At 35.3% G+C, this 12,616-nt stretch overlaps 1 protein-coding gene across 25 annotated transcripts in view; it reads left to right on the plus strand.

Moving 5' to 3' along the window:
- The window catches only part of HMBOX1 (homeobox containing 1), a 174,977-nt gene that overhangs the window by 62,432 nt on the left and 99,929 nt on the right, over positions 1 to 12,616 (plus strand). For all 25 annotated transcript variants that reach the window (XM_019032357.4, XM_055348330.2, XM_055348328.2 and 22 more), the window contains one exon: positions 11,521 to 11,600. In XM_019032357.4, coding sequence (XP_018887902.1) covers positions 11,578 to 11,600 — 23 coding nt within the window. In that variant the 5' untranslated portion in view covers positions 11,521 to 11,577. The remainder of the gene's footprint in view (positions 1 to 11,520; positions 11,601 to 12,616) is intronic.

Consider the following 12,616-nt stretch of genomic DNA (forward strand, 5'->3'; position numbering starts at 1 on the left):
AAACTATAAAAGGAAGATCTTTATCAGTAAAACTCTCCAATAAGCTTTCTGGTCACTGGAAGTGTAGGAAAGGCTGCACGAGTATCTATATAGGTCTATCAGTTTTTGACAAGTACTGTATGTAATAATTCTTTTGGAATAAAAATATCCATGATATGTGATATATGTAACTTTAATCACAAATCATAATGATGCTTGACTTCTTGCACAGTGTTTATCACAAGTAAACATTTGCCCAGAGAAATGATAACAAAGAGTATTTGAATCTTACATTTTGGAGAAAGGTGAAGCCTACTATAGCAGAACTACAGTTCTGCTAAGACAAGGGAAGTCCGTTAGCTGATTGACCTTGGGCAAGTAGTGTCTTGTCTTAATTACCTACCTGAAGGGATTCTGAGATTAAATGAGCTGTTAACTGTAAAGTATTTATTTCCCAGTGAGTGTCTGACCCAAAGAAGTGTTCATTAAATAGTGATAGTAGTTGTTCTTTACCATTTTAAACTATCAGGAGGCATTATTTGAGAGATTCATATTTCAATCATCATTTTTAATTCCTGTTTCTATGGTATGTGTTTTCCTTGTGTCACCAACCATCCTTCACCCCAGACCCTCCATGTGTCTGTCTCTCAAGTCACAGCTAAATGTAGTAAGGCCTCATTTATTGGTTATTGTTTGAGGGGAAAACTGTTTGGCATGAGTGCAACACCTTCTGATTAACTTCCTAAAAGGTAAACTTGTCTTTTAGCCGTTTTAGCTTTAAAAAACATAGTTTCCTGCCTGTTTAAAACAAAGATCCTAAACATGACTTTAACTTCTCGATGAGTCACTGTTATGTGTAGCTGTAATTAAATAGTCGTTTTCATTTACTTTATTTTCTTCTCTTCTGGTAGCTATCATTTTTTTTTTTCAGTGGTTAAGCCTTTTTATACTCTCCCAACCACTTTTTAAGTTTCTATGTCTAGTCTGGACTTGGAAATCAGATATTGGCATTTGCTAAGAATTTTCTGTATTAAAATGACGAGATATCTGATACCTTGAATTTGCTTGAGAATACCTCTTGGAGCAGGGAGAGGAGGAGATATAAGATTGGCCATGATTTGCTAACTGTTCAAGCTGGGTGATAAGTATATAAGCGTTCATTAACTGTCTCCTCTTTCTGCTCTTTTACGTGTTTGCAAATTTTCGTAATAATAACTGATTTTAAAGAACCACCAGTTAAAAAAAGAGTTGTATGTTAGCTGTATGCAGGCCTATGCATATTTTGTATCTTTGTTTTTATTTTTGTAAGGATTCACAGGAAACTGGTATTTATCTTTGGTCAGTAGCACTGAGAGTTTAGGGGAGAGGATGTTCACTTTTCTTTTTATCCTGCTGGAGTTTCATGATATTTTTTACCTCTATGAGCTGTGTTTATTTTTATATTTATGTATATATGTATTTTTTAAACATTTATATCTAGTCAGGAAGGAGGTTCATATTCTCATCTGTAAATTGAAAGTACCAATAATGTCTAATTTATGGGATTCTGAGCATTGCATACTTCTCTATTTTAAACTTTTTTGGTTTTATTTTTATAGATATTTTAGATGGGTAAAATTGGGTTCTGTGTAAGGGACTAAAGGAGCAGCTTTAGAAGGGGCTCTGTAATGGTGTTTAAATTTTTGGGGATTATTTTTTATTATCCAAATCTGGGCTTAAGGGTCTTACTAGTTGGTCTATGTAGTATCCCCCATCATCTCTCCCAATGATGGCTTGCTTGCTGCCTGTGCCACCCTTTCTTAATTCTTTGCTTTCTTCCAGAAGCCTTACATTCTTCTTAATACTTCTTTCTTCCCTGATTTAAATATTCTGTCCTTTCTGTGTGTACCATTATTGAGTGAAACAAATCTATGCCAAGCTGTACAATGTAAATTCAATTTTAAATCACCACTAACATATTGGATTCACAATGCAGCATTTTTTGAAGATGGGAGTATAAACTGGTGCCTCTTTGGGAGGCAATTTGACAAAATCTGTCATAACTTAAAATGTATATACTCTGTCACAACAATTATACTGCTAGTGTTTTACCCTAATGATGTACTTACACGTGTACAAAGATGTATGAAGAAGGATGGATGACAAGAAACTATGGCGTGTGTGTGGGAAAGAAGAAGGACTTTGGGGTGGGAGACCAGCTTACCTTTCATTTTATGTCTTTGAAAGTTTACTTTTTTTCTGTACCTTATACAGTAATTACTTTTTATATTCAAGAGAAAAACTAGGGTAGAACGAGCCATCTTGCCAGCTTCTGGCAATACCGTATCGACAGGTTCTTATTCCTAATAGATTTTTCTTGATTATATTTTTCTTCAGAGGTCAACATTGCTGATGGTAGGCATCTTCATTGCTCTACTTGACTTCATGTAATATTTTGACAGTTCTAGTCCTTTGGTAATTCAGAGTTCATTTCTGATGGTAGGAATTCTTATAATTTTATCAAATATGCATATATATATATATTTGTTACATGTATATATGTAAATGTGGCCATATACTTTTTAAAAAGTATAGTCTCTTTTTTTTTCTTCTCAAGTTGTTTTTTTTCTTTACTTCGTTCATTCCTTGGCTTCTGAGGCCATTCACATATCCTTCCTGATCCATATCCTATACACACACCCATTCTTCACCCCAGTTCCTTTACGTGTTGCCCACCTATTCTTTTCTTCTATGCTCTTGTACATAGAGATGTGCATATGTATGTCTGCCTTTAGATACGCAAACTGATGTCAGAACACACATATAAAGGGATATTTTGGTTGTAGTTTTCTTTTTTAAAACCTGATCATATTATGCTTTCTTAAAATAGCATTTTATTTTTTACTCAACACTGCATTAAATAAATTCTACCAAAGTACTTGATAAAACTCTAATTCTTTTTAATGATTGGATTTGTGTTAACTGATTAAAGTATATTGTAATTTATTTAGCCATTTCTGTGTTGATTGAAACAACTCTTTGTAGAAATAAGAAATTGGGGCTGGGCACAGTGGCTCACGCCTGTAATCCCAGCACTTTGAGAGGCCGAGGCGGGCAGATCACCTGAGGTCAGGAGTTCGAGACGAGCCTGGCCAATGTGGTGAAACCCTGTCTCTACTAAAAATACAAAAATGAGCCAGGCATGGTGGTGGGCACCTGTAGTTCCAGCTACTAGGGAGGCTGAGGCAGGAGAATCGCTTGAATCCGGGAGGCAGAGGTTGCAGTGAGTTGGGATTGTGCCACTGCAGTCCAACCTGGGCGACAGAGTGAGACTCTGTCTAGGAAAAAAAAAAAAAAAAGAAATTGAAAAGTAGGTGACGTTCTTGTATATATTTCCTTATGTATGGTTACTTTTATTTCTGTAGAATTGATTCTCAGGAGTAGGATTGCTAAATTAAAGGTGTAAGTTCTTTAAATTTTAATATATATCACAATATTTCTTTCCAAATGATGTCATGATCACATTTAGACCAATGAAATATGGTAGTATGATTGAAGATATGTCTTTTAAATTTTTACTGAGTGATATCTCATTGTTAAACTGTTATTTCCTTGACTTCTAGTGCGTTTGAGTATTTTTTGAATAAACTTGATAACTTGGATCTGCTCTTTCTCTACATGTCATGTTTTTTCCAGTTTAACTGCTTAAGTTTTTTTTTTTTTTCATAATAGGAAATTTTTAACGTTTTGTTTATCTTTTGAAGTTTCTGGTCTTTGTTAAGCATATCTACAAGACCTGTCATCTTCTAAATTTTGTTGTAGATGTATTACTATGATTTATTTTTTACATTTGTCTTTATTCTGCCTGATACTTATTTTTTACATATAATGTAAGATAAAAATGCAATTCTGTTTTTTTGCTAGATGATAACCAGTTTTTTATTATAATTTTAAAAAATATGTATTCTTTCCTGCTGAATTAAAATGTAACCTTTGATAGCACATTGTGCCATATGTGCTGTAATCTATAATTAAGATCTTTATTCTGTCCTGCTCATTTGTGTGTCCGTTTCTATGCCAGTGCCATATTGATTTCATTACAGTGGCTTTTGAATGTATTTCTGATTATCTGGTCAGAGAAGTCCACTTTTGGTTTTCTTCTTTTGCACAATTTTCTTAGTAGTTCTTAAACTGTCTGCTCTAACCCCATTAAAAAGTGGACAAAAGACATGAGCAGACACTTCTCAAAAGAAGACTTACAAGCAGCCAGCAAGCATGAAAAAATGCTTATCATTAATCATCAGTGAAATGCAAATCAAAACCGCAGTGAGATACCATCTCACACCAGTCAGAATGGCCATTATTAAAGTCAAAAAACAACAGACGTTGGCAAGGCCACTGTAGAAAGCAATTTGGAGAGTCCTCAAAGAACCAAAAATGGGCTGGGCGTGGAGGGTATAAACCCAAAGGAAAATATATTGTTCTACCAAAAAGACACATGCACCCAAGTGTTCATTGCAGCACTATACACAATAGCAAAGACATGCAACCAGCGTAGGTCCCTATCAACAGTGGAACGGATAAAGAAAATGTACATTTACGCCATGGAATGCTACCCAAAGAAAAAGAACAAAATCATGTCCTTTGCAGCAATGTGGGTACAGCTGGACGCCATTATCCTATGTGAATTAATGCAGAAACAAAATTAAATACCGCATGTTCTCACTTATAAGTGGGAGCTAAACTTTGGGTACACGTGCACATAAAGATGAGAACAGTAGACACTGGAGACTCCAGGAGTGGAGAAGGAGGAAATGGGGGCAAAGGTTGAAAAAATAACTGTTGGGTACTATGCCCACTACCTGAGTGATGGGTTCAGTTGTACCCCAAATCTCAGCATCATGCAATATACCCTTGTAACAAACCTGCACATGTACCCCTTGAGTCTAAAATAAAAGTTGAAAAACAAACAAAACCTTTCTGCTCTATTAGGTCCTATTTTTATTTATTTATTTTTACTATTGTTATTATTTTTTGAGATAGCGTCTTGCTCTGCCGCCCAGGCTGGAGTGCAGTGGCACGATCTCGGCTCACTGTAGCCCCAGCCTCCTGGGTTCAGGCTATTTGCCTGCCTCAGCCTTCTGAGTAGCTGGGATTATAAGTGTGTGCCACCATGCCCAGCTAATTTTTGTATTTTTAGTATAGACGAGGTTTCACCATGTTGGCCAGGCTGGTCTCGAGCTCTTGACCTCAAGTGGTTCGCCCGCCTCAGCCTGTCAAAGTGCTGGTATTACAGGTGGCTCATGCCACCACGCCCAGCCTTGGTCCTATTTTTAAATTGAAAGGAAAACCTTTTTGGCTTCTTTCTCAATATAGTTATTCATAAATATTGGGAAAGGCTATCCCTGTCAATGAAAATCTCTTTCCCATTCTTTTTCTAGATGTTTCCTGCTCAATTAGAGAAACTTAATTTTAAAAGTATTGTATCATATCTCAATTTAATAATTTCTTTTATTTCAGGGTTTTGTTTTGTTTTATTTTGTTTTGAAAGATACCGAAGTTTTGCTATATTGCCCAGGATAGTCTTGAACTCCTGGCCTCAAGCAATCCTCTTGCCTCAGTGTCCTGAACCGCTGGGATTACAAACGTGAGCCACTGCACACAGCTAATTTTCAGTTTTTTAAAAATATAATTGCTTGAGTTTTCTAGACATTGTTCAGCCAAATCATTGACAAAAAGATATTTTTCTCTTTTATTCCAATATTTTTGCCAGTTAATTCTTTTCTGTCTTACCATTTTTCCTGTAAACTTTAAGTCAGTGTTTACTTATAAAGGATTTAGTGGGCTTCTCACTCTAATTCCTAATTTTATTCATTTGATTTATTGTATAGGTAATAACATTCACATGGTTAAAATAATTTTTTAAAAAAGCTTCCTATGAACAGCTTCCTTCCCATTCCTCTCCGTAATCTCTGTAGTTCCTAACCCTGCATTCAGAGTAACCACTGTTATTGGATCTCTTCCACAGATTATTTTATGCATATAAAAGTGAAGTTACACACATAGATACTCTCTCTATATATTTATTGTGTGTGCACGCAATCTTAATTTTATTTGAAATGCTTTTAGTGTTTTGCTGTTTAGAATAATATTTGCCCTTCTTATGTTTTTACCAGAGTGTTTTTTTCTCTAGTCTTCTTTTCCATAGTTTTTTGTTTAAAATGGCTGCTAAGTTTTACTGAATGCCTTTTCAACATCTATTGATATAATCATGTAATTTCTCTGCCTTAAATTGGTTGATATATTGGATTATGTTGATTTCCTAAAAATGGACCACTCTTGCATTTCTGCGTAAATTATAGTGGTATGCAATGGACCCCCCTTATCCACCGGGAATACGTTCTAAGACTCCCAGTAGATGCCTGAAACTGCAGATAGTATCAAACTCTGTATATACTATGCACAGATTTCATTTTCCTTCTTCACAGTTTCACAGAAGATTCATTCTTCTTATAGTTCTTAGTAATCTCAGCATATGATTTTTTTTTTAACTTAAGTTGAGAGCTTTCACCTTTTCACTGAACGGAAGCACTTTTGGCTTCTGTTTGGTGTATTGAAATTGCCAGCATCATTATTCTTGAGCTTTGGGGCCATCATTCTGTAGAATAAGTATTACTTAAACAGGGGCACTGTTAGATACCAGGACAGTCAGTGTGATAATCTAGACAGCTAGTAAGTGAGTAAGGGGCAGGTAGGGTTTACAGAGTGGATGCCCTGAAGGAGGAGCATGAGGTTTCTAAGTTACTAAGAGTGGCTCAAATTTTAAAACTTATGAATTGTTTATTTCTGGAATTTTCCACGTAATATTCTCGGACCATGGTTACTGAAACCACAGAAAGCCAAAGTAAAACAGCACATAAAGTGGGGGACTACTGTATTATTTCTCATATGTCCTACACTCTATAGTCTAATGTGAGTTTTTACTTAGATCTTTTACATTTAATTTTTAAGTGAAATGGTATGTTCTGTATACTACCTTTATTAGGTTTGCTGTTGAATAATTCTGGCTGCATAAAATGGATTGGAACATTTCCTGTATTTTTCTATAGTTTAGTATTATTAGAATTATGTTTTTTAAATAGATTAAGTCTGCTGAGAACTCAGCTGATTTTGATGCCTCTTTCTATAGATTCTTAATTACCTTTATTTTACTCTATTTGGTTTGACTAAAGAATTTATTTTTTGGTCAATTTTGATATATTCTGTTTTACTGGGAAATCGTTTTTCTCTTTTAGGTTTTTAAATGAATTGTCATGCAGTTGCATTTATAATTTCTTAGGGTGTTTTTCCCCCAATACTATGGCTGTATTTTTCTTTTCATTCTGAATCTTACCAGTTTTTTCTCTCTTTTCTCTTTATTAGACTTTCTGTGTAATTATTTAATAGTCTTTCAAAGAGCCAACATTTGGACTGACTTATGCCTTCTGTAGCTTCATTTTATATTAATTTCAAATATTATTTCTTAGTTCCATTTTTCTAGCTTATTTAGGTGTACAGTATTTTATTTTTCTAGTTTTTTAAGTACTATTTTTTGTTTTGACTTTTAAAAATATTTAGGCTGTAAATTTTAAATCATTAATAATATGAATTTTAAAATATTAAAGTCTTTAAGGCCATACATTTACTTTTGAATGCAACTTTTGTTGGGTCATTTGGGTTTTCTTTTTTTTTTTTTTTTTTCCTTAAGACGGAATCTTGCTCTGTCACCCAGGCTGGAATGCAGTGGCGCTCACTGCAACCTCTGCTTCCCAGGTTCAAGCAATTCTGCCTCAGCCTCCTGAGTAGCTGGGCTTACAGGCGCACGCCACCACACTCAGCTAATTTTTGTATTTTTAGTAGAGGTGGAGCTTCACTGTGTTGGCCAGGCTGGTCTCAAACTTCTGACTTCATGATCTGCCCTCCTCGGCCTCCCAAAGTGCTAGGATTACAGGCGTGAGCCACCGTGCCTGGCCTGGATTTTTGTTATGAAGAATAATCCTCTTTTTTGTCACAGTGTATTGCTATGTTGGTCATAATTTCTTTTGTGGTTTCTTCTTTGATCCAAGGGTTATTTATGATTATCTTGTAGTCTATAAGTAGTTATTTTTGTACATTTTCCCTAGATTGTTTGGATTATATATATGAAATTAAACCTTTTGTTTTACCGTGTTTGTGATCAATTATGGTAATGGACATAGGGGAAAAAAAACTTCTTTGTTAGAAGGTTTACAAAGTATCTTTTTATCTTTAAAATTATGTTTATTGATAATATATCAAATTTCTGTTTTTTAAATTTTCTCCAACTATATTTGTTCATTCTAAAAGGTATACTGAAATAACTCATGTTTATACTTTAAAAAAAATTATTAAAGTAGTTATGATTTTTGCTTTATTACCTCTCATGTTATTTGGTCTTTGTGTTTGTAACTCTTATATCTTGGTCATAAACTGTATATTTTATAATTGTATACTTATTCTCTTTTTCTTTTTTTTTTTTTGTTTTTTTTTTTTTTTTTTTTTGGAGACGGAGTCTTGCTCTGTCACCAGGCTGGAGTGCAGTGGTGTGATCTTGGCTCACTGCAACCTCTGCCTCCCGGATTCAAGCGATTCTCCTGCCTCAGACTCCTGAGCAGCTGGGACTACAGGTGCATGCCACCACGCCCAACTAATTTTTGTGTTTTTGGTAGAGGCGGGGTTTCACCATGTTGGCCAGGATGGTCTCGATCTCTTGACCTCATGATCTGTCTGCCTTGGCCTCCCAAAGTGCTGGGATTACAGGCGTGAGCCACCAGGCCCAGCCTCTCTTTTTCTTTTATAGATTGCTTGTTTTCTATGGCCAGGTGCTTGAATGTGATCCAGCATCCATAAATTTATATCCCTAATGCCTTTTAATATAAAGTTTTTATTATAATGTTCTACTTTTTTATTGTATTGAAATATGCATAACATAAAATCTACCATTTTAATGTATATAGTTCAGTGGCATTAAATACATACAGTATACGGCAGTCACCACCATCCATTTCCAGAACATTTTCATCCTCACAGATTGAAACTCTGTACACTTAAATAATAACTTCTCATTATTCCTTGCCCATTTTACCCACCATGCTACTTTCTGTCTCTATGAATTTGACTACTCTAGGTACCTCATGTAAATGGAATCATATAATATTTGACCTTTTGTGATTGGGTTGTTTCACTTAGCATCGTGTCTTCAAGTTTCATTCATGTTTTTGTGTCAGAGTTTCCTTCCTTTTAAAGGCTGGGACAATATTGGCTGTTTGTATATATATCACATTTCATTTATCCATTTATCTGCCAGTGGACATTTGGGTTATTCCCACATTTGGCTTTTGTGAATAATGCTGCTGTGAACACAGCCTGATTCCACTTCTTTTGGATAGATATCCAAAAGTGGAATCGCTGGATCATATGGTAATTCTGTATTTAGTTTTTTGAGGAACTCCCATACTGTTTTCCATAGTGGCTTCACCATTTTGCATTTCAGCCAGCAATATACAAGGATTCCATTTTCTCCACATTATTGCCACACTTGTTATTTTATGTTTATTTTTTTAAATAATAGGCATTCAAATGGGTGTCATTTTATTTTGTTTTTTTTTTGTTTCTTTTTTTTTTTTTTTTTGAGACAGGGACTCATCGTGTTGCCCAAACTAGCCTTGAACGTGTTGCCCAAACTAGTCTTGAACTCCTGGCCTCAAGCAGTCCTCCTGCCTCAACCTCCTAAGTAGCTGGGATTACAGGTGTGAGCCATTGCACTCAGTGTGGATATGATCTTAATATCCATTTTTATTTAGTTCCTGATCTGTTTTTAAAATAACTTGAAAACATCTGTCAATTAGAAAAAAAAAATCTGTCTCCTCTGCCAGAAGAGCTTTATGAAATTGAGAGAATTCATAATATCTTGTTTGCTTGGTCTTCTCTTTTTAGAACATTCCTTTTTTTGTAGAATATTTTAAGCCCATTTATGTCTGAAATATAACTGACATTATTCAGTGTCTTATGGTTACATAAATTTGTATCAGTGACTTAATCTGTTTTCCTGTCTGTGAAATGAGGGTCTTTGATGATAACTTCCTAGCATGGAAGTTGTCAAACGATCCCCTCTAGAAGGGGAGCCTGACCTTTTTTCTGTATTCATGGTGCATGCTACATGCTAAACATGCTACATGTAAACGTGCTGCATGGTTCTCATGATTACAGAATAAAGGTTAGGATCCCCTTCTAGATCATCTACTCCTCACACATACTGTGTTAAAGGCCAGCAACACAAGCCTACTAATTCCCTAAATAAATCTCATAATTTCTTTTCACTGTTCCCTCTTCCTGGAATCTTTCCTCCACTGATTCTCACCTCCCTCTACACCTTGATGTTGTAGAAGTCTTATTCTGATCCTCAAATAACAGCCAGATTTCACTCTAAGAAATCTTCCTAGTTCTCTCTAACCTGAATTAGTTTCTGGATTGTTACTCATATAAACGTTGTATTTTTGGTCTTTTTTTTGTATTATATTTTTTATTTGAGAGGGGTGTGTCTATAATTTTTGTCCCTAGTCTTTATTCTCCCCACCTCCCGCCATTTAATGAACTCCTAAGCTCCTCTACTGTTGGGACCATATCTTACTCATATTCAGTTCTTGTGTCTATGCCAGGGCAAGCAGGTGCCTCATATATTTTAACTGAATTTGAGCAGGTAGTGAAAAATGTGTTTGTGGCCTAGGCTAGAGTGTAATGGTGCGATCTCGGCTCACTGCAACCGCCGCCTCCCAGGTTCAAGTGATTCTCCTGCCTCAGCTTCCCAAGTAGCTGGGATTACAGGCATGTGCCACCACCTCCGGCTAATTTTGTATTTTTAGTACAGTTGGGGTTTCGCCATGTTGGTCAGGCTGGTCTCGAACTCCTGACTTCAGGTGATCCACCCGCCTCAGCCTCCTAAAGTGCTGGGATTACAGGCATGAGCCACCGCGCCTGGCCTGTTTTTAAGTCAACAAGAAAATTATCTACAACAGGAACTTCATTAGTGCTACAGTTTAGAATATACAAATATGAAAGGTTTCTAACTTTACCTTGTACATTTTGCATATATCATTAGTCATTGTTGGACACTTTGGCCATGCTTAATATAATTCAGTACTGAATATGTATTTCAATGTGAGTTTTTGACATCAACATTTTTAACTTTTGTCTAATTTATAATCTTAGAGTTAATGGAAATCAGTGCCTCTATAACTATGGTTTTAACCAGCTAATAAGTTGTCTTCATGATCTTTAGCTTCTAAACAATGAACAGTAGATACCATTTTTTGTTAAGATCTGTGTCTGAATTGAAAGGGATCAAAGTGTATGGTGAATAAAGCAGTAGAATGCAAATCAGAAGATATAATATTTAACATGATTAGCTAGTGTTAACTCTTGCTGTCCATCAGTTATATAATTAAAATTTTTATTCAGCACTTGATTAACATAAATATTTCTCAATTTTCTATCTTTGTTCTGCAGAATGGTAGATAACGCAGATCATCTCTGGAAAGGATATTGATCCGCCTCATGTAAAGTATGCTCAGTTCCTTTCCAGTGGTGTAAGTATCAAGTCCTTTTTGATTTTTATCTTCACAATCATTTTAGTAAAGTTAAGATGTCATTATGATTATGATTCAGATTTGACAACAGACGTTTGTAGAGTTGAAAAGTTTTTTTAGAAAATGAATCAAATGTTATACCTATTTGACATTAAGGTGAATAAGTGTCATGATCATGCGGTGAGAAATGAATTTTTAAATCTATCAGCCTTCTCTTACCATTTCTGTCTTCAACTTTGAATTTTAACATTAATTTTAAATTGAATATAAAATTAATTATTATTTTTAACTGCTTAAAGCTTAGAAGCATCCAAGATAGATGACTAACAGTTCAAGAGAGCTAGTATTAGATTCCTTGTGACAAGCAGACTACTGGAAGCATACATCTTCATGTTGCCTTTTGTGTAAAAACTCCTAGCACCTTAACCATTTTCCTTTACCTGCTGGGGGCATGATGATGTAGTTAAGCCTATTAGCTAATGTGCTAGCCTTTCTTTGGAGTCAGGCAGAAAATACAAATTGAGATAGTGGTATTGTGTTGAGAGTGTTTTTGTGCTAGGATATGAACTATAACCACCAGTTCATATTAAATAGGCCTTTGAATAAAAGTATTCCGGGAATTTCAGATATTAGAGAAGACAGAGTATCTATTAGCTCATTAAGTGCATCTTTAGAGTCGAATGCAGAGTGCCTTTAGCATAAGTATTTTCTAAAATTTGATGGAGTCTCCACTTTGCTTAAATTCCTTCCGTTTTGGTTGACAGTTCTATAATACAGTAAGTAAACATTAAGAGAGATTTTCCTTATTATTTAGGCTTTTCATTATAGTTCCCCCCACCCCCACCCCAGTAGATTCTATGATATAGTGAACAGTTTCTGGAACAGACCTAGAAGATGTGAACTGTAGCCCGACTTTCTGCTAAGTAGCTATATCCTTGGGAAGGCACTTCACCTCTTTGGGCCTTAGTTTCCCTCCCCAGTTTTTAAAAAAAATTATTTGTTAATGGCTATTTTCA

The sequence above is a fragment of the Gorilla gorilla genome, chromosome 7, assembly GCF_029281585.2.
Source record: "Gorilla gorilla gorilla isolate KB3781 chromosome 7, NHGRI_mGorGor1-v2.1_pri, whole genome shotgun sequence".
NCBI lineage: Eukaryota > Metazoa > Chordata > Mammalia > Primates > Hominidae > Gorilla > Gorilla gorilla.